Source organism: Ceratotherium simum, chromosome 24 (genome assembly GCF_057802395.1).
Source record: "Ceratotherium simum simum isolate JZ-2026a chromosome 24, ASM5780239v1, whole genome shotgun sequence".
Lineage (NCBI taxonomy): Eukaryota > Metazoa > Chordata > Mammalia > Perissodactyla > Rhinocerotidae > Ceratotherium > Ceratotherium simum.
In genome coordinates, this window is record NC_141923.1 from 48,524,382 (window position 1) to 48,546,748 (window position 22,367).

At 37.5% G+C, this 22,367-nt stretch overlaps 3 protein-coding genes across 9 annotated transcripts in view; 1 reads left to right on the top strand and 2 right to left on the bottom strand.

Annotated features, from left to right (window-relative positions):
- The first annotated feature begins 1,909 nt into the window (after window positions 1-1,909).
- Window positions 1,910-14,958, top strand: GNPNAT1 (glucosamine-phosphate N-acetyltransferase 1). 4 transcript variants are annotated; one of them, XM_087448526.1, is made up of 6 exons: window positions 1,910-1,992; window positions 7,337-7,504; window positions 9,329-9,391; window positions 10,897-11,024; window positions 12,192-12,253; window positions 13,798-14,958. In XM_087448526.1, exons 2-6 carry the CDS (start codon window positions 7,351-7,353, stop codon window positions 13,943-13,945), a joined length of 555 nt encoding a protein of 184 aa, XP_087304652.1. In that variant the 5' UTR covers window positions 1,910-1,992; window positions 7,337-7,350; the 3' UTR covers window positions 13,946-14,958. The 4 variants fall into 4 exon arrangements, with proteins under 4 accessions (XP_087304652.1, XP_087304653.1, XP_014639739.1 ...); XM_087448527.1 differs by having other exon boundaries at window positions 1,971-2,093; XM_014784253.2 differs by lacking the exon at window positions 1,910-1,992 and adding an exon at window positions 2,019-2,161.
- LOC147913953 (uncharacterized) lies at window positions 1,922-16,184 on the bottom strand. Its single transcript, XM_087448523.1, has 3 exons — window positions 16,106-16,184; window positions 6,081-6,177; window positions 1,922-5,991 (listed from the first exon to the last, which is right to left on the bottom strand). The coding sequence occupies exon 3, from the start codon at window positions 2,621-2,623 to the stop codon at window positions 1,922-1,924; it is 702 nt and encodes a 233-aa protein (XP_087304649.1). The 5' UTR covers window positions 2,624-5,991; window positions 6,081-6,177; window positions 16,106-16,184.
- Window positions 16,185-19,938: 3,754 nt separating this feature from the next.
- STYX (serine/threonine/tyrosine interacting protein) overlaps window positions 19,939-22,367 on the bottom strand; it is a 40,463-nt gene continuing 38,034 nt past the window's right edge. For all 4 annotated transcript variants that reach the window (XM_087448525.1, XM_087448524.1, XM_014784252.2 and 1 more), the window contains one exon: window positions 19,939-20,120. In XM_087448525.1, coding sequence (XP_087304651.1) covers window positions 20,047-20,120 — 74 coding nt within the window. In that variant the 3' untranslated portion in view covers window positions 19,939-20,046. The remainder of the gene's footprint in view (window positions 20,121-22,367) is intronic.

Below are 22,367 nucleotides of genomic sequence, written 5' to 3' on the forward strand. Positions count from 1 at the left end.
GGGCCGCCAGCATCAGAGCGCGCGCACTTAACCACTAAGCCACAGAGCCGGCCCTTTGGATTCCTGATTTCAGGTTCATTGGGTAGATTCCCAGTAGTGGGATAGCTGGATCATAAGGTAATTTTTTGAGGAAACTCCATATTGTTTTCCATAGAGGCTGCACCAGTTTGCATTCCCACCAGCAGTGGATTAGGGTTCCCATTTCTTCGTAGCCTTTCCAGCATTTGTTTTTTTTTGTCTTGGTGATTATAGCCATTCTGACGGGTGTAAGATGATATCTTAGCGTGGTTTTGATTTGCATTTCCCTCATGATTAGTGATGTTGAGCATCTTTTCCTGTGCCTATTGGCCATCCGGATATCTTCCTTGGAAAACTGTCTGTTCATGTCCTCTGCCCATTTTTTGATCAGGTTGTTTTTTTGTTGTTCAGTTGTGTGCATTCTTTACATACTATGGGGAGTGACCCCTTGTCAGATATACGCTTTGCAAATTCTTGCAGCTGGTGGGCTGTCTTTTCATTTTGATCCTGGTGCTCATTTTTATGTCTTATATATCCTTTTGTATGTATAAGATAAAAACAAGGGGGGACACACAGATGTGGATGCCATCAGCCACACGGATATTTGAAGATTTTATTTTTTCCCCCCAAAGCCCCAGTGGATAGTTGTGTGTCGTAGCTGCACATCCTTCTAGTTGCTGTATGTGGGACTCGGCCTCAGGATGGACGGAGAAGTGGTGCCTCGATGCGCACCCGGGATCCGAACCCGGGCCGCCAGCATCGCAGCGCGCGCACTTAACCACCAAGCCACAGGGCCGGCCCAGCCACACGGATATTTGAAGTTGTGAAAATTCATGAATCAGTAAGAGTTAACTGAAATTTAAATCTCACAGATAAGCAGAAAGTATAATTTTTGGCAGACTATATAGGGTATTAATTCTTTGAACAGTACTGGTTAAGAATAAAATACTTAGCAATTTCACTGTTGAAATTTATGGTATAAGGCAAGGAAGGGGAGCTACCAGCTATGTCACTTTGGCAAATTACTTACCATCTCTGCACTCCTTTCCTAATCTGTAAGATGGCGACACGTACTACTTAGGGAGGACGCTTTGGAAATGGCAGCTCAGAGAAAAGTCATTTTTCTTCTCCTCACCCAGGTCTCTCAATCTCAGCAGTACCGACATTTCCGGCTAGGTATCTCTTTGCTGAGGGGCGCTGCCCTGTGTATTTTAAGACGTTTAGCAGCGCACGTGGTCTCTACGGACCTCCAGCCTCTAGCATCTGAGAGAGGCCACTAACATCTCTCCCGAGGCGCTGCAACTGTTTCCTGGGAGGACCAGCGTCATCGAAAACGGTTCTGAGAAAGAAAGAAAACACGTCTCGAAGGAGTAGAATGCAGTGGCCCCACCTGACACAGGGGTGACTCACACAACCGGGGAAGAGACGTTTGTAGAGCTGCCAGTGAGGAGCCCAATCGTAATGACTGGACTGACTGACGAGAAGTGGTGACAAGAGGCCGAGCCTTTTGTCTTTGAGAACCAGAGTCCCACACTGGCCACCCCTTACAGCGCTTAGCTGATTCAAAAAGAGAACTGGTTCCAGACAGACCCAGACACTGACAGAGTATGCCCTAGAAAGCAAGCTCCAGGACTCAGTCCGGCGCCGCCGGGGTGTGGAGTCCCCGGGCAGCTTCGGCGACGTCCGCGCGCGGCCGCCCCCGCAGGCCCCGCCCCCGCCCCGCGCGCGCCCGCCCCGCAGGCCCCGCCCCCGCCCGCGCGCGGCCGCCCCCGCAGGCCCCGCCCCGCCCCGCGGGCGGCCGCTCCCGCAGGCCCCGCCCCGCCCCGCGCGCAGACGCTCCCCCAGGCCCCGCCCCGCCCTCCCGGAGGCACCTCCGCCTCTGGCCGCCCGCGCGGGCCTTGCGTCAGCGAGGCGGGGCCGGGGTGGCTGCGTTGGCGCTGCCACGTCTTGGCGGCGGCGACTGTGGCGCGGAAGGTGAGCTGGCCCTGAAGCCGGATCCAGATCCGGTGCTGGGTCCCTGGTGTTTGAGAGTCCGACGGGGCTGGAGAGGAGCGCGCACCGCGGGGCCTCGGCGGGTGAGGGGGCGAGAGCGAGGCCGGGCGGGGCCCTGAGTGCCGCGGCCTGCCTTCCGATTATCCAACAGGTGTGCCTCTGCCCCGGGCGGGACGGCTGGGCCGGGGCCGTTCGGGGCCCGGACATTCCTCTTGGCCAGGCGGGGACACGTAGGGGCGGCGGGGTTCGGAGCGACCTGAGCGGACGCGCGCCTGGGGCAGGGGTTAGGGACTAGGCCAGTGGTCCAGCCGCGCAGGGCCAGCAGGGAGGAGCAGGGACCGGCGCCGAAACCAACGCCGCGCCTCGCTGGCAGTCGAGCCCGTCGCTCCAGTCGCCGGCGCCCTCGGTTCTGAACAATACGAACGCCTGGGCGCCCTTTCCCGCTTCCTTCCCGGGGCGCACCCACGGCGGCCAGGGGCCGCGTGAGGACCGGCGCCTGCACTGACCAAATCGGGGCTTTCACGCGGGGAGGAGGGACAGCCTTTGTGTCTTTCCCGGGGTTTCTATCCCGAGGAAGAGTGCTGTGGTTTCTGTTACAGGCGCTGATGTTCATGGAAACCCAACTTGAAAATTCTGTGCAGAATTGAACGGGCGATTATGGGATTAGTTTTGTTAGGATGTCCACTCATGAACGAATCCTAGACTGGGTCTCAAGAAATCATTTAGATCAGGTCTGTTTAGGCAGGATTCGCTGATATTTTTAAGAATAGAGCTGCCTGTCTGTTACGATAATGTAAAGATTGGCGTCAGTGGAGGACAGTATTGTAGAGCTCAAGATGGGAAAACAAAACAGGAGGATTCTAGTCTCAGTTCACTTATTTGCTGTTATCTCGGGGTCAGGTCATGAAAGCTCCACGTGCTCCAGCTTCCTAGTCGCTAGACTGGCAATAATGCCGAGATTATACGGATCAAACACACTATCAGAAAAGACTAAAAAATTCTCAAGTGAAATGTACTTGCACAATTTAATAAATATGGCCAGGCCTGTTAAAATCATCAGCAAATGAAGTGTTCTTTAGATTCAAAATTTAGTCAAATTATGATTGAAATTTTTATAAAATGTATGTAGACGAACCCTAAAGTCTCAAACAGCAAAAGCCCCCTGCCTCCATTCACCATATACTGCAGTACTGTGGTGATGCCCCAAGAGCTCTTGAAATAAGCCAGTTTAGATTTGGCATTACATTATGCTTTTAAAATTTTAATATCCATTTTAAAAAATCTTCATTCTCATTGTGTCTATTACTTGTTGCTCTCAATTGCTTGCTTCTAGCAGCAGCTCCTCGGTTTGTATTCTATTGGGCTATAAAGGCTGGGAAACCAAATCGTTGAAATTGTGTCCAAATAGTAGTCAACTGAATGAAAACATGATGTGATCTTACTAAAAATGAATTTGGTATATGGTTTTTGTGATATCACTTGTGGCAGTTTGGGAATCTTTTCTTCTGGATTTTCTGAAATGTGGCCTCCAGAGAAGTGGTATACCATTCGTTATTCATTCACTACACGTTTATTGGGCTAAGGTTAGGGATATACGGGCCTCGAAAATGTATGCTAATTTAGCAGTTAAAAAGGAAAGGTTCTTGAGAAGTATTTAGGGAGGATTAAGGTTTACTAAAATCTTTAAAATAAGACCCCAATGATGATGATGAGATTCAACTTCAACCTGCAATTCTGTTCACTGAAATTTCCTAGTTTTGCAGTACCTGGGACACCTAAGGTGCTAAAACACTATTTCTCTTATAAACTACATCAATTTACCTATTTTGTTGTTTTCTTTTCAAGTTTGATTTCAAATCGCATCTTACTTTTAACTTGCCCTGCATATTAACTGGGCACCACCAGAATTTTACTCTATGGGGTCAGAGTAAGATAAAGGAAGGAAACTTAAGTATGGCTCTGTTTTGTAAAATAGCTCATAAAAACATTTTGATATTAACCTCTGATTACCTGGTTAATGCATTCTTATTTCTACCCAGAATGCATTCTTATTTCTATCCAGAATGCTTTGTTTAATGTATTTTGACTAGCCTGAAATTCTTGTTTTCCAAATATAGGTTACAAGTGCTGCCATTGACTAAATTTTTAACTCTTGTACAATAAAGTAGGGAATTCATCTTCACTAGCACATCCTCAGTACTAAGAGTACACAGTCTGGAATCATGTAGGAATAGCTACATAATTTGTTGTAACCTGGGCATGAAAATGCAGGGCTCTTTGTTAAAAAAATTATTAAGAATTTCAAGACATGGGGCCAGCCCTGTGGCAGCGGTTAAGTGCGCACGCTCCGCTGCTGGCAGCCCAGGTTTGGACCCCAGGCACGCACCAACGCACCACTTGTCAGGCCATGCTGTGGCAGCGTCCCATGTAAAGTGGAGGAAGATGGGCACAGATGTGAGCCCAGGGCGAGTCTTCCTCAGCAAAAACAGGAGGATTGGCATGGATGTTAGCTCAGGGCTGATGTTCCTCAAACACACACAAAAAAATTTCAAGACAGTGGCAGCGGAGAATTAAACCAAGTGTGGGTCTCTGTGCAACTGCACAGGCTCAGTACTCATGAAGCTGGGGCTGTTGCCTGGTTTTGAATCCTAACTCTGTTCCTTATTGGCTCTGTTATCTTAAGCAGTTACTGTGCCTGCTTTCTGGTCTGTAAAATGGGGATAATGATACATCTTTCATTGTACTTTTAAGAGTTAACAAATATAAGGCACTCTAAATGTTAGCTATTATCCTTTATTTTTATGATCATTAATGGAATAGGACCATCTGGTTAAAGAAAAGCACAGGAAAATATTAGTATTTACTGTTTAAAATTCATTAGTTAAAGCCTTCATAATCCTAATTCTTCTGTGTACCTCTCTCCCCTCTCTAGGAAATTATTAACCCTATTTTGTGTGTTGTTTAGGCTACATTTTATTGTAAACTCAGGTAACTTTATAGGAAAAAGGAATCTAGTTAACTTTAAATTGTCTTAATGTTCATCTAAGTTCCCTTTTGAGCTTTCTTTAAATTTCATGGTTACAACTGTATGTTAAATAGCATGAACATCAAAATGTTTAAATAATGTGTTGCCTTGAGGAACTCAAATTTTTAATACTTTCTGCCTTCTGCATTTAATGCACACATTTTACTTCATTGATAAATATTTAGCCTATTTATCCACATACCTGAAAAACAACAATGCTGTTACCTATCTTTCAGATGAGAGTACACCCAAAAGTCTTTGGGGACCAATTTTCAGGGACAAACACTAAAATGCATGCACTAAAATCAACCTATGAAAAATCTGTTTCAAATGGACGGAAAGTTTGTTACATTTGATATGAATGATTGTTTTAATCATCACAATTTATTTCCTTTCCTTACTATTTTTAGAACCAGGTATAGTGTTTAGAGTATAACATGATCTGAGTCCTTTTGGAGGAAGAACAAAATAAACCTCTCAGTATTCTACGTAATAAACTATGATTTTTTACTTTCTTTCCTATCCAAGAATGCTAACTTTTGGTTTAACATAAACATAATAGATAACTTGTCATTCTTTTTGTAGCCCATGTACCCAGCATAGTGCCTGACTCATAAATTAATTTAAAGATGATAAAAATTAACCAGAATTTATAGACATGAATTTTAAATTAATTGCTAACTAGAGGATATCTTGTTGAGCACTTGCAATGGGCCAGGCACTGTAGGTGCTTGTCTGCAGTACTTCATCCTTCCAATAATTTCATCTCCATTTTATAAGTGAGGAAACGGATTCTCGGCATTTACCTACCTTAGGCAGATCACACAGTTGACAGTGGAACACCAGGTCTGACTCCAGAGCTCATGCTCGTTCCATGCCTAGGTTTACATCCTGGCTTCCCTAATGTGACCTGGGCAAGTTGTCTGTGCCTGCATTTCCTCACAGTCATCCCATCCCTGTGGGGTTGTTGAAGTGAATGAGTTAGTAATGTGTCAAGTTCTTTCAACAATGCCTGGTACATAGTTAAGTGCTGAACAAGTGTTACCTGCTGTTATCACACCAGACTGCTTTCCCAAAGCCTCTGCTATACTGCAGCATGACCTATTTAGTAGTTGCATCGGGTTCCACTGGCAGGAGTTGACCTTTAAGGAAAAGGTAAGAGTAGTTGCCCTTAAGCATCCTGTGAATTATGAAATAGGGAACATCTGGGAGTTGGGTTATTGGGAAAATTGTTCTGTCATTAAATGGACTTTAATTTTTCTTGTATTGCTTCTTTGTTTTATGGTAGTATGTTATGGTTATATATCCATAGCATATGTATTTATATGTAAATTATTTGTTTCAAAGAAGAGCTAGAGGCAGCTATCAAAGAGAATAGTTTAACTGGGTATAGGGATAGAAATGAAAGTTGGCGGTTGTTTTCCAGTCTCCTAATAACAATTGTTAGGAATACGCTGTTTCTTCCAGCAACTCTGTGCTCCACAGAAGTACCCCTGCCCCCGTTTTTATGCTTTATATAATTTTTCATCCCTCCTATCATTGTATCTGTTATTTAGTTTCAGTTTTATTAGACCACATGTAGTAAGAACTTGCCCATTTCTGAATGTTCAAGAGAGGAAAATACCATAATTGATCATTTTTCAACACTATGAAAAATACTGACTTATCTTAAGCTGCTCACATGCAGCTGAGAAACTTACATTATAGATTTTTAGAAAACCTGCTATGAAAACAAAATCCCACAGAGACTCCTAGTGTGAATCTAACATAGCTGAGACCAAATATTATAGTGAACGCAGAGAATAACTAAGTAATTTAAGCCAGTACATCAATTATCTTCTGTTCATGGTTCATATAAAAAAAAAGTTATATGCCCAATAAGACTTCCTTAGTGGCAAGTCAGACCAACAAATGATTTCTTAGCACAGTAAGAAAATCCAACAACGTAAAAAAATGGAACAGCCTGTGAAAGCTCAGCTATTCACAGTGCTGCACTGGTAGCATCGACCCACAGGAAAAATGTTCTAAAAGACCTGCTAGAAGATGGGGGTTTAAAGTTTCAAGTTTCTAAATTTAGTCGCTTGTCTAGTATCTGACAGTAATCGTGAGTTTTCTGTATCTCTGCAGTTGTGGCGTTTGATGTTAGGTTCAGGATAGACTAAAATAAAATATCTTGCTTATCTATTAAAGATTTTTCTAAATGCATTAATTTTCTAATTGCAAGAAATTGACTTTCTTGCCAATCATAATAATTTTCTTTCTATTAAATAAAATGCCTTAACATTTAAAATTTTATTTTAGACATCAGTGCAAAGATGAAACCCGATGAAACGCCTATGTTTGACCCAAGTCTACTCAAAGAAGTGGACTGGAGCCAGAATACAGCTACATTTTCTCCAGCCATTTCCCCAACACATCCTGGAGACGGTCTGGTGTTGAGGCCTCTTTGTACTGCTGACTTAAATAGAGGTATGGACTCACTCAGGTTACAAATCCTGGGGAGAATTATAGTTAGCATTGTATTTTCTCCACAAACATGATGATGATGCTGATAATTTTAAAAGTCATGTTTGACTTTTGGATTTTTTTTTTATTGCGGTAACACTGGTTTATAACATTGTATAGGTTTCAGGTGTACGTTATTATAATTCTATTTCTGCATAGACTATATCGTGTTCACCTCCCAAATACTAATTACAATCCATCACCACACACGTGCCTAATCACCCCTTTCGCACTCCTTCCTCCCCCCTTCCCCTCTGTTAACCACCAATCCAATCTCTGTCTCTATGTGATTGTTTGTTGTTGTTTTTATCTTCTACTTGTGAGTGAGAGCATACGGTATTTGACTTGCTCCCTCTGACTCATTTTGCTTAGCATAATACCCTCAAGGTCCATCCATGTTGTCACAAATGGCAAGATTTCATTGTTTCTTATGGCTGAATAGTATTCCATTGTGTATATATATACACATCACATCTTCTTTATCCATTCATCCCTTGATGGGCACCTAGGTTGCTTCCAAGTCTTAGCTTTTGTGAATAACACTACAGATGAACATAGGGGTGTGTGTTATCTTTACGCATTGGTGTTTTCATGTTCTTTGGATAAATACCCAGCAGTGGAATAGCTGAATCATGTGGTAGTTCTATTAATTTTTTGAGGAATCTCCATACTGTTTTCCTTAGTGGCTGCATCAGTGTCCTTAATTTTTGAAGTAACTGAGACACTCAATTCCAATGCAGAATTGGCTAAAACCAGATATTATTGTGAAATATTTCAAATTACTTAAGTACTACACTGCTCCTTCCTAATTAATAAGCCAAAAAGACTTTCTGTCAAGGTGAAATCATCATGTATAATGATACATAAGGAAGAATCTTCTCTTAGAAGCTGGTTGGGGAATGAGGATGGAGATAATTTGCCTTGGATGAGTTGCAAGGCAACTCATTTACATGTATTTTTTTAACATCTAAATTCTCCAAAATGATTTCCTTAAATTTTGGTAATCAAAAGTCAGTTTTTTAGTTTTCTTTTGGGGAGAAAACTGAAGAAACTAACTTTGGTCCAATTAATTGAGTGTGTAGAAGTTAAGATTCTCAAAGTTCTAAAATGTGCTGTTCACATTAATTTCACAATGAAATTAATGAGGAATCTTTAAAAATTGTAGTCTCAACTACAATTTTTTTATTTATATTTTATTTTACAAATAGTATCATATTTTTTGGCCATAGAGAGAATCTTGCACTTTTTTTGTGTGTGTATGAGGAAGATTAGCCCTGAGCTAACATCCGTTGCAATCCTCTTTCTGCTGAGGAAGATTGGCCCTGGGCTAACATCCATGCCCATCTTCCTCTACAAGTGGTGCGTTGGTCTGCACCCAGGATCCAAACCTGCGAACCCCAGGCGGCCAAGGTGGAGTGCGCGAACTTAACCACTATGCCGCCGGGCTGGCTCTTCTTGCACTTTTAAGTAACACCAAAGAACATATTTGGGAAAATGTGGCAGCCCTTGCATTGAATGTAGTGCAAATTACACTGGAAAATGTACATGCTGGTTCTATAAATATTGAACATTAAGGTCTGCTCTATTCTAAAAATCTTATGTAAGCAAAAACATTGGTAAAACCTATTCTTTAATAATTTCAGTTTAATCTTTTAAAATAATAATTTAAAAAATTCATTAAAGTTTTGAAAAAATAATTGCCCATAATCCTACCAGTTTAACACATTGCTTCTTCATATATCTTTCATTTGCTCTTCTCATGACTTAAAATCTGTTTTTCAAAACTAGGTTTTTTTAAGGTACTAGGTCAGCTAACAGAGACTGGAGTTGTCAACCCTGAACAATTTATGAGTAAGTACTACAGCCTCTTTTTCCTGAATGAAAAGAAATAAAGGGAAACGATTTTATTTTGTTTAGAGCTCTGTTCAGTGTCTAATTGTGTTCAAATAGCTGGAAATTATTTGAATAACAAATTAGCTATTTTCTTATTTAAATGTTTAATGTGGCTAAACTGTTCTAGAATCCAAACGTAGCAATACCATGTTTTGCAAAATACCTGACTACTTTTAGATAATTACTGTAGCATAGAAGCTAGGTGGCAGCACTAGAGATTGTTTTTTATCACATACGTATTTCTTTTCATGTGGTTAGGTTATTCACAGAAATTTCATCACCAAATCAAAAATGTAAGAGAATATGTTCTACGTTTATATTTTGGTTCGTTTATATTGAATTTTAAGGTTAGCAGGTATCTTAGAGTTTTAGTTCAACTCCCTTTTTTATACATATGTGATAATAGAAATCCAGAGAAGTCAAATGACTTATCCAAGATCACAGGTAGTTAGTGGTAAGGAAAGGACTAGAACCATCCTGACTCCTTTCTGTGCTCTAACCCTGTCTTTTCCTGTTTTCTATTATTTCTTCCTTTCCTTCAAGAGGTAATTTTATTCTGTACTCTTATCTGACCCTTCTGAGATGAAGATCATCGTTTTCTGATTCTCATTGTTTTCCTTCATTGAATTTATTTCTTCTTCCTACTCCAGACCTCTATCTAGAATGAGACTGTGGAAATAAACAATATGTGAGACTACTAGGTTAAGTTTTTATTCCTGATTTCCTCTTAGCATGCATATCATATTAGATCAAATATAAGTACAGTACCAAAAATCAATTTGAGGGGAAAGTTTTGCTCCTATTTGCTATATGTCACTTTGGGAAAATTACTTGGAAATGGAGACATATTTTTCACCTACTTCACACCTACTTCACAAGGTGCTTTCAAAGCAAACAAAAACACTAATTCTGTTTCTAAAAAAGTAAGTCGTGTAATCATGAAACATTTGAGATCACAAGGGGAAAACTGAAAACTACTTTGTCAAAATATTTTGAAACCAAAAGACTAAAAATTACAGAATGGAACCATGCAAACATTCTCTTATTAACATTTGCAGAGAGTTTTGTGCTATTCAAGTATCTGCTGAGTGTAGAAATTGATTTAAAGTAAGTAATGAAGATATTAAACTAAGTAATGAAGATATTAAACAGTTTTCATTCATTAGTCCAGAAGTGGCAACATCTGTAATTTATAAGTGCTGTTCATCTAAAACAGCTGTATTAGTCTTACTTTACTTTGCTAGCAGATTTTTAAAATGTATGGACTATGTTCCAAATGATATTGATTGCTGATATTTCAACTACTTGGTCATTTTTAATAACATTTTCTTTAGAAACAAAATGTAAATTACTATGGTGAAATAGCTTTAAATATTCAATAAGGAACTCAGCTAATCCTAGTATTTTTCTGGCACCTAATAAAGTTTGATGTCTACCACATAACACTTTTCAAATTTCCACAGAATCTTTTGAGCACATGAAGAAATCTGGGGATTATTATGTTACAGTTGTGGAAGATGTGACTTTAGGACAGATCGTTGCTACGGCAACTCTGATAATAGAACATAAATTCACCCATTCCTGTGCTAAGGTATGTGATCACATTAATGCTTATGAGTAAAATGGACAGATGTTTTCTAGCAAAACCAGCTTTGAGTTTCCATTAGACAAATCTGTTTTCTGACCGCTTTTCAGTGTAAAATGAGTGCTGTATTGCCCTGAAAAAAGTTTTGCTTCTTAGAAATCACTTTTAGGGGGGCCGGCCCCATGGCTTAGCAGTTAAGTGTGTGCGTGCGCTCACTACTGGCATCTGGGGCGCGCACCAACGCACCGCTTCTCTGGCCATGCTGAGGTGGTGTCCCACATACAGCAACTAGAAGGATGTGCAACTATGACATACAACCATCTACTGGGGCTTTGGGAAGAAAAAGAGAAAAAAGGAGGAGGATTGGCAATAGATGTTAGCTCAGGGCCGGTCTTCCTCAGCAAAGAGGATTGGCATGGATGTTAGCTCAGAGCTGATCTTCCTCACACACACAAAAAAATCACTTTTAGTAACAGGCATTTTCCCATTGTGTTCTGAGAGTTATGAGGAAGAAAATATATTAACAATATGAATTGTTTGCTAAAAATTGTTCTGTAACCAAGTCAGCATCATGAAATTTGGCAGTAATGTTTAGAATACCAAATGCTATTTTTTATAAAACAACATGTTGAATATACGTACATTACCAAACTGCCATCAGTTTCCAAGTGGTAAAGGGTTCAGAGTACTATATTCTGTTTTAATTGTGAAACTTCTAATGCTTGTAGAATTCCTTCACTCCTCATGTCTCACATGAAATAGTAGAGAAAACCTAGGTAATCCAATAAGAATAAGAACACTTGGAATGTATTTTGAATGTGGGGTTTCTGTACTAGAAATTAATAAATTGTATTTGGATGTCTGAAATCAGTTGCTGTTAAGCAAGGGATGTAGTATGTTCATGAGAAGATTACATTTTGGTGTTGTGGGTTCTGAGATTTGCTTTAAAACGATGGGGTGAGGAGGTTTAGGATATAGACAAAACAAGACTAGGCCACAAGCTAACTCATTATATTATTTCCTCTATAATAATAAGAAAAAAATTTGCATTTTGGTTTTTGTGAAGTTCAAGTTTACAAAACATTTATCAATGAATTCTTAAACCATCATTTGTTGATTTAGCTAAAAACAAAACTATCTGCTTAGTCCTTTAAACATCGTAAATATTTTCAGAGAGGAAGAGTAGAAGATGTTGTTGTTAGTGATGAATGCAGAGGAAAGCAGCTTGGCAAATTGTAAGTATGCAGAAACAAGGTAACCTTGGATAAATTAGATACTCTTTGTGTTTTCCTTTAGTTTCTTGCCAAGATACTTGTTAAAAAATGTTTTCCTGTTTGAAGTTCTTTTAGGTGTCTTTATGAACCCATTCTCATTCTATAGCTTAGACTGAATTTAATGAAGAAATAAAGTGTACTGTTTTACACACTAACATTTTTAAGTTATTAACTTGTAGTAGTAGTATTCTTATACTAGTAGGAAACAAACTTTTGGCTAAGTGATTTGCCCGTTTCTCTGTTATACTTAAAAACAATGGAAATGTTCTAAGTCGCCTAAGTTTTAGAAACATCTACTGAAATAGCCTTCACTATATAATCCTCTATACATTTATCTAAGTCTTTTAAAATAAATGTAAATAAGTTTCATAGGTTTATTGCCTATTTTATAAGATAGAACTTGGTTTTTAATGTTATCTCTTCTGAGTTTTAAGGAATTTGCTAAGCAACTACTACGTGCCAGATACTATTCGAGGTATTTGAGATACATCAGTGATTGAAAGAGACCAATTTCTAGTATTCTAGTCCATTTAATTAGTCATACCTTTTATAGTTTTATAACTTCAGTCAAGATGTTCTGTCTTCAAAATGGTATGATTTTTCAGTCTATGCAAACATGAGAAAACTCTTCAGGTAAATTTTTGTATATCTTTGCTAGTTTTTTCCCCCAATAAGGCAGTTAGAATCACATTCTTCCACTGGGGTTGGATTCTTTAAGGATTTGTAAAAATGTATACTTTTTTGCTTTGTTTCCACTTTACATTAATTAGACCAATCCACAGTAAATCTGATAAATACTTTCACAAATATTAAAGTAACTTTAAAAATTATAAAAAAACAAAGCTATTATTTACTCATTTTATGTGGGACTGTTGACTGTTCCTAAGTAAGCAGTTTGAATAGACTTTAAAAAAAATAATTTTGGCCATATGGGGCCAGCCCCATGGCTTAGCGGTTAAGTGCGCGCGCTCCGCTGCTGGCGGCCCGGGTTCAGATCCCGGGTGTGCACCCACGCACCGCTTCTCCGGCCATGCTGAGGCCGCGTCCCACGTACAGCAACTAGAAGGATGTGCAGCTATGACATACAACTATCTACTGGGGCTTTAGGGGAAAAAGAAATAAGTAAATAAAATTATTTAAAAAAAAAATAATTTTGGCCATATTTTTTAAAAGGTTGACCAGTCTTTAGTGTTAACATTAATCTTAAAACTTATTTTAAAAGATGTCTTAGGGTGAGTTTAGTATTTTTCCTATTTATTAATGGGCTGGAGATTATTAGATAAGTATATTTGAAACAAAATAAAATGCTTTCGGTGATTTCACTTCGTATCCATGTAACAATTTGAATATTTAAATGAATATAATGAGAAAGGCCATGATCTAAAGGTATTTCTAATATAAACTTGAAATTTATTTTATATAATAGTCATTCATATTACATTACTAAAATCCGTTTTTATTAACAAATGCTCTGTGCCTCCCCCCCCCCCTTTTTTTAATTTCAGGTTATTATCAACCCTTACTTTGCTAAGCAAGAAACTGAACTGTTATAAGATTACCCTTGAATGTCTACCACAAAACGTTGGTTTCTATAAAAAGTTTGGATATACAGTATCTGAAGAAAACTACATGTGTCGGAGGTTTCTAAAGTAAAAAATCTTAAGACAGACATTTGTCAAAGGAGCTAATGCACAAGGCTATACTCTTCCTAGAGTTAAAATATTTTGTTGGTACAACCCAGTGACCTCCATAAATACTGGATTAAAAACCATTGTAAGACAACAAATATGACGACATTTAGCAGATTACTTTGGGCTGGTGGGGGATGCTGTGAGTTTAAATTACAAATGAATATTATAAAGGGGATGATTTTTAACCAAAGGAATATATTTTCAACTTGAATCTTTTCTTGCATTGTATTTTTCTAAAGTTTGGCTTCATTTCTTGGTGGTCAAGAATATAGGTAGTAAGGAGTTATATGTCTGCTATCTGTACTGCTCATTAAAAAAAAAATAAGGCTGTTTTTTATTACATTCATAAAATTAATATTTTTGTTTCAAAGAAACATATCTAAATACCACTTATGTATTTTAACTAAATGTACTGCAGTCCAATATTTGTTGATCCTAATACTGTATTGCCAACCTAGTCAGTAGCTAAAGAAGCAGAAATGAAAATTAACATAAAATGTGACAAGATTCGAAGTAAAACAATTTAAATGTATATCTAAAGTTTATATAATTCTAATGTAAAGTACCACCTGTCTTACATGTGAAATATAATAATTACTCATTTGTTTAAAATACCTAAGAGCAACTATAAGGTACTTTTTAATAGTTAATTAGCAAATCTGGGCATACTGTATATTTCTAACCTGATTTCTCATCTTTTCATGAATATCTGAAGCCTCTCTTCTGAGTAACATTTTTATGAAAAATAGATTACAAAGTTGAGTGGATTATTTAAAAATGTATCATACTGTATGTTATATGTTGATGGAAGCTTTTCTATTCAATGTGATTATAATGGTACTATTATTCTGATAACTGCTGTTTTGATTTTATTTATTTTAATTATTTTTTTAAGTTGAAGTAAGAATTAGATACTTTATTAATGGTTCTAATCTTTTGCATTCCATGTTACATTAAACCCGTTCATATGATGAATAGTCTTTTGTTAGAATCCTAATGTTATCTGTGCTTTTCTTGAGTCTTCTATTGAACTCTCTTATCAGGTCAAGTCATGGTTCATAACATTTACTCTTTGTAAAATGAACTTAGAAAGTAAAACTACCTGTTGCTCAACCCTCTGACTCACACCTACCTCACGCGGATTTTGGATTTCCCTCCATGCAGTAAGCTCAAGTTGGCTTTCTAAAACAATAGAAACCCTTCACCAGTAGAGGGTGCACTACTTATCTGCTGATGACCTATGCAGATGAACTCATCTAGTGAAAGTAACAAAGCTAGTTTTGCCTTTTCAGGAATCCTACAACCTTGGCATGACAGTAGCTTTATTTAGGTACATTCTGGTAATTAAAAACCCATGTTAAAAAATAAGCCTAATAAAAGGCAAAATAAATAAATGCTTTATTACATATCTTACCACTGAATAACCTGAAGTAAAACTATCTACAAGGTTGATATTGCAATAAAATCTCTTTAAATAGTGTTCTTAAGGTCTTATCTTAAATCCCCCCATAGGAAATACAGTAATAGGTAAGGTATAGTAAGTAAAAATTGTGTGATTCAGGAAAATGATGATCTGTATTTAGCTTTAGTCAACCAGGGTATGTTTATGGTTTTCTAAGCCATATTGTGAGTAAACCTGAGTACAAAAAAAAGCTGCATAAGACATTTCATGATATATGAACTATATTCACATTTTTGCACCTTGTTTGCTTTTGTAAAGGTACAGTGAAGTGGTAGTTGTGATTTTTATTTTGCATATTTGTATTTCACTGACTCTTAAGATGCACATTTTTTTTACACTAGCATTTTAAAAATCTGCTTGCATTTATGATCAATGGCTTGTCAGAGTTTATTCAGCAATATTTTGCCTTTTAGTGGTATGTAAAAATAGTGTAGTGATGGCATCTTAGCTTTGATGAAGAATAGTATGTAGATAGGCTATCAGGGAAGAGAGTACTGTAAAAGCAAGAAGTATTTTTTTTAATGGGCTAGAAGCTGTTCTGTGGATGACCTACCTTTCCTTCAGACACAAATTCCCTCACTTCCAACTCCAAACTTGCTCAACCAATCCTTATTAAAGATATACTTGAGCTGAAATTTGGGCCTTGTATGAACTACTGACCATAATTTTTAAGTGTGCGATGACAATGGTTTGGAAGATACTCTTTAAGTGCTTCTCAAGTATCCAGTGTTCATTCATCCTTCTTAATCTGTGGGAGTAAAACTAAGTTAGTTTTACCTAGAAGACAACAATCTAAAGAAGTCCTGAGGCATAAGCAATATAAATGAGCTTTTCAATCTTTTTGAGGTATAATGGCACAACAGTTTTAATACAACCACCAAACTTCACAAAATAATTTTAATACTTTGTGCCTGAGCTAGCAGCATCTTGCACTGTGACATTGCTATACATACATAAGCATTTTATTCAAGTACAAATGTTAAAAGCAGAGTAACTAAAACAATTACCTATACAAAGGTAAGTAGACACTGTAGGTTATTTTTCTTGAATCATTTTTGCTGCATAGTAAACTGCAATTACGTGTCAGTATAATGTTACTGATCTATAAAATACACTTTGAACTGTGAGGTATGGCAACTCCCTATGAGAGAGTAACATGTAAACCTGAATATTTTGAGTGATTTTTTTTTTTTTTTTTTTAGCTGCCATGGATGGGTAAGACAAAAAAAATCCAGCATTCAGAGACCCTAGAAACTTATTTTTCTAATCAATTAAAAAAATAAAATAAAATCTTTTAGTAATTCTCAGCTATTTCCTTTCATTTCCTTATTGGAGCATTGTTCAATGGACAAAGATAAGTAAATACTGAAGTGAAGCCAAGTTTGTTATGGAATTATGGATTAAACCAGTTATTTATAAAAAGAAAAAAAACCCGCCAAGTAACTGCTCATTTACTTTACATCAAGTTGAGATCCTGATATATACATGCATCCCAACTTTATAATTCAAGATTGCAGTTAAATACTTCTAATTCACTTGAATTACCATAGTAATAAGATAATTAGAAACTTTATATTTTCTTAAAAAGGACATGCTTAACATTTTCTGACATTACGACTAAACTCAGATTAAAACACAAAATCGCCCCTAAACAAATATTCTGCTCTAAAAGTGAAGTGGTTGAGAGCTGGTGGCAAAAGCTGTCAAAGTTTAACATTTCCACCTGGAGATAGAAATAAACAAAGGTAACTGCTATCTAAACGTCAGATAAGAAATTAACAGGAACCCATTAACTGAAATGAGAAAGTAAGAAAACTGCCATTTCAGTTTGAATATTTTCAATATTTAAGTTTCATACTTTCAAAATGGACAGTAAATCAGTTTTCCTGTTTTGAGGCAATTTCACTTTAAATTCTGTGCCCAGGTTACATATTTAATGGGTGTTATGTCACTCATACATTACTCAAATATTCTAGAAAATAAATCATGATTGGTTAAATGTATTGCAGTTATCAAAACATCAGTGGACGGGCCGGCTCCGTGGCTTAGCGGTTAAGTGCGCGCGCTCTGATGCTGGCGGCCCGGGTTCGGATCCCGGGAGCGCCCCGAGGCACCACTTCTCCGTCCAACGCGAGGCCGAGTCCCACGTACAGCAACTAGAAGGATGTGAACTTATGACATACAACTATCTACTGGGGCTTTGAGGGGAAAAAACTGAATAAATAAAAAATCTTAAAACATCAGTGGAAATAAAGGAATTAGAGAAATGGAACCAAATAGAAGAAAGAATAAGAAGAGCTATCAGAAGAACTAGTTGAACATTAGGTAGAAGAATGGATCCAAGATAAAACTTGCAATGTTCTTACCTGAAAGAAAGAATAAACCTTATGTTTTGTCTACGTTAATATTGTACCAAGATGACAGTCCCTTTTTCTAGTGTTTGTGAGACAGCATTTAATATACAGTGCTGGGCAGGCACTTTAGTGACAACATAAAAATTACAGTGGTTAGAAAAAGTGGAAAATTACCAGCTATAAATTAATAACCAAATCTGTATTTTTGGCCAGACTACTAGAGAGGATATATATATTTAAGAAACTAATTTAAAAAACGTAACTGCCTCATTTTTACAACCTAAGCATACTATGACAAAGAGGCTTTTAAGAAGAGTTTCCGCTGAATGAAGGACCATAGATTTAGATTACTAGACTGCAAGACAGAGCTTTGCTGACCTATCCAATAGTGATTCTATATACAGGAAAGCTGTGTTATCTGGCACTTTACCAACTGGAATTTCTGAACACTCAATGCAAATCTTGACTCTACTAGACCACCACACCAAATGACCTAACACACAACAGAATACGGGACCACAATGGGATTAACAATATGCTCTTTTCAGGGTGGTAAAATAGGGGAAGGGAAGGGAAATCAGAAGAGGAATACCACCTGGGTCAACAGGAATTAACAAAGAAATTTTAATTCATTTCCACTCAACCACTATGCTGGATAAAAAAGCTTCTACTGTATTATTACATTTTAGGGAGGAAAGCAAAGCAAGTAACTTGGTGTAATAGGTTACCTTGCATAGTACCTCTTGGTACCAAGGGAACGTATGGAAATCATTCCCATCAGTAAAGCACCTCAAGAGAGGACTGAGAAAAGTGAGATACAAAGGAGTTTTGTTTGTGCTACCCTAAATCAACTATAAAAAGTTTAAAACACTCCTCTCCTCCCTCATATCACTTAAAATAGCAAAAACGTTTTTCTTAGAGCAATTTTTATATGTGTAAATAAAAATATGGAGAACCAAGGATCCATAAAGTGACTCTGCTAATGCAAATTATGGGGGAAATCTGGATTAACTCAATGTGAAGAACTGATTAAAACACTAATTTAAAACACACTAAGGTCTCCCACAAATCACTTTCCCCAATGAAAGCATCTTTACAGGAAAGCTTCTGTCTGAGCCAGAACAACCTCACAGAATCATTAAGACAACATAAAATGAAGGAGTAAACGTTCCATATTCCAAATTTACTGAGGTTTCTTCAAGCCTCAGACTTTCAGTTTAAACTAATTTATGGCTTAAAAAAAAAAAGTTAAAAACTTTTCACTGTTCTACATACTAATTTAGTATGAGAATTTTTTTTTTTTTTAAGTGATGCAAGGCACTTTTTTGGGCATCATTTAAAAAAAAAATAGTGCTACATGGGTTTATTATGTTCTATTTAGAACCATTTTGAACAAAGAAAAAAAACAGGCTATGCAACTCTAAAAAGAACCAACAACATTTGGCTTTTAAGAAATGCAAAAAGAAAGACACCTGAAAATCTAAAAATCTTGTTTAGATGAGAGCATCTGATATTATAAAATGAAACATCTTCCTTTGTTCATTAAACTTTTTTTTCTACAGAATAAACAAATTAGGAAAATAATAGGAAAGGAAGCAATACTTGGATCATGTTAAAGTAAGGATAGGTGGCTAATGTCATGATTTAAAGATTATTAATAAGGGATCAAGAAGTTTTAAAAAAAGGTAAGCTACTGAATTATACTACAAAAGAAATGTGGCAGATTCCTGCATTTGTTAATGTTTCTGTAAGAGGCTCCATCATAAAACTGAACTATAAAATTATTTTTAAAATGTAATATATAGAACACAATGAATTTTTAGCAAACTTCAGGAAGTTCTTTTGTTATAAATTACCCAGATTTTATAAACAAATCCCCCCTAACTTGCATTTTGCTTAAAGTAATAACTTTATATCATACAAATAAATTTCAAGTATGAAAAGTGCATTATTGCAATAATACCTCTTTGCAAGTCCAAAATTCTTGGTTTATAATAAACATGTAAAGTGTAAAAAAAAAAAAAAAGAAAGAAAGAAAAGGGGTTTTTAAAACCATCATTGCCATCTATTGCAGAAGTCCAACATCATCTTAAAATGTTGCTCAACAAGTTGCAAAGAAATACAACTGGAAGCAACATATGATTGAAAAGAAAATAATTGTGTTTTTACCATTTAAAATTATCATTGTCTCTAGTATTTTCTCCTTCCCAAACAGAAATTCACATCCTCTGTGATGTTGCTTTTTAGTCAGCCATTCTGTGCAGCTGCCGCCTGCATGTTTCCAAAATCATCATCTTCTTCATGTGTTCTCTTCAAGCTGCCTAAAAGTTATTGCGTGAACATAACATATAATAGGAAATTAAATCAATTCATTTGTTATAATGTTACAGCTAGTAAAAGTTTCATTTGTCATCAAGTGTTACCATGTATGTGCAGTATGAAAAACTCCATGACTGAATTTTGAGCAAACTTTAGTAAAATTCTTCCATTATAAATTACCCAAATAACTTTATAGTTTCAAGACAGGATACATTTTCCCCCTTAAGAATTAAGTATTTCTTAGGTATTGCACATAATAAAGATTAATTTTTTAAATAGTTTGAAAATAGAATTTCTACAGAGATAATGGTACATAAATGTTTGGTTACCAAGTTTATGTTTTTTAGGCACCATAAACACGACTTGGAACATAAAATTTAAGAAATTAATTTTATATTTGTACAATTTTATTTTGTAGATATAATTCTCTTTTTGCTTTCAGAGATGCTGCCGAAAATATTTTTCCACTGAAGCTGTGGTTTTTATTACCAATAAGTCTAGAGTTGGGAGAAAGCTGTAGCAGATAAAGAAGAGATTTTCTTTCTTTCTTTTTTTTTTTGTGAGGGAGATCAGCCCTGAGCTAACATCTGTGCTAATCCTCCTCTTTTTGCTGAGGAAGACCGGCTCTGAGCTAACATCTACTACCAATCCTCCTCCTTTTTTCCTTCCCCAAAGCCCCAGTAAATAGTTCTATGTCATAGTTGCATATCCTTCTAGTTGCTGTATGTGGGACTCGGCCTCAGCATGGCCGGAGAAGCAGTGCGTCGGTATGTGCCCCGGATCCGAACCCGGGCCGCCAGCAGCGGAGTGCGTGCACTTAACTGCTAAGCCACCGGGCCGGCCCAAGAAGAGATTTTGTTTATCTACTCTTCACATCAGAGTCTGCTAGTAGAGAAATTTCCCACATGGAATCAAAGCTATCCCTATATGCCTAATAGTTATAATCAAGAAATTTCAGTCTCAATGGAAGAAAACTTGAAGAAACAATTAAACTGGTAAAGGGTCTGCCGTGTTATCTGCCTAACAATGGCAAGGCCTTAAATTTATGCCCTAAAGGTTGTGCTAAATCTCACTAATAATGTTAATTCAGAGGGTGAAACTAACATTTCACTATAAGATTAATAAAATAAGGATAGAAATATAATATCAAGACAATGGAATAAAGAAGAAAATACGCTAGCCATAAGGCTAAATCCAGCTGCTGTAACCAAGTTTCATATGAAGTGCACTTGCGTTCCACTAAGAGGAGGTACAGATAATGCTCTTTGGGAGTGCCAAATGACTGGGGATTGGAGGAAGAGTTAAGTTTATCATCATGTTTTCGTGAGGAGATGACAACTGAACTCAATTTTTAAGAACAGACTGTATGTGATGCACTCTAGGTGGAGAAAAGAAGACACACAGGAAACCATCAGTAGTTCAGTTTTCTGGAGTACATATATAAAGAGGAACGGTGAGAGATACAAATAAAGATCAGAAGGGCCTTTAATTACCACCTATGACACTCTACATGTTTTCTTCTGTAGGAATTAAGCCAATGAAGGCTTTTGTATAGGAAAAATTTCATTATGATGACTATCTTTCATGAAAATAAGTCTGGCCACAATGTACAGAAAAGATCAAATAACAAGTTTGGATAGGAGGCCAACATGGAACTGAACTAGATTGATACCTTAGTACCAAGTACTATAGTACCTTTGGGTACTATAAAAGAGGGAGGGAATTTTAAAGGTACTGAGGAAACAGACCCTACTGGATTTGGAAAACTGACTAGATAGAAGTGGCAAGGAAAATAAGAGTCAATGACAACTAGGAGGTTGAGCCTCAGGGATGGATATACAGCATTATCACTAAAGGCAGTAAAATATAGTGAAAAGTGTGCTGGACTTGTGGATCAGTTCACCCGTGCTCAATTTCCAGGTCCGTCACTAACTGGGTATGTAACCTGTTCTTCTATCTTATAAGGTTGTTGGTTCAAATAAGACTGAAATGAACCATGAGAGAGAAAAATCGTAAATTAAAAAATTCCATGAGTAGTCTCGTAGAGTAAAAAAAAAGGAGACAGGGGCTGGCCTGGTGGCACAAGCCGTTAAGTGCACGTGCTCCGCTGTGGCAGCCCGGGGTTCGCTGGTTCAGATCCCGGGCGCGCACCAACGCACCGCTTGGCAAGCCATGCTGTGGCGGCGTCCCATATAAAGTGGAGGAAGATGGGCACGGATGTTAGCCCAGGGCCAGTCTTCCTCACCAAA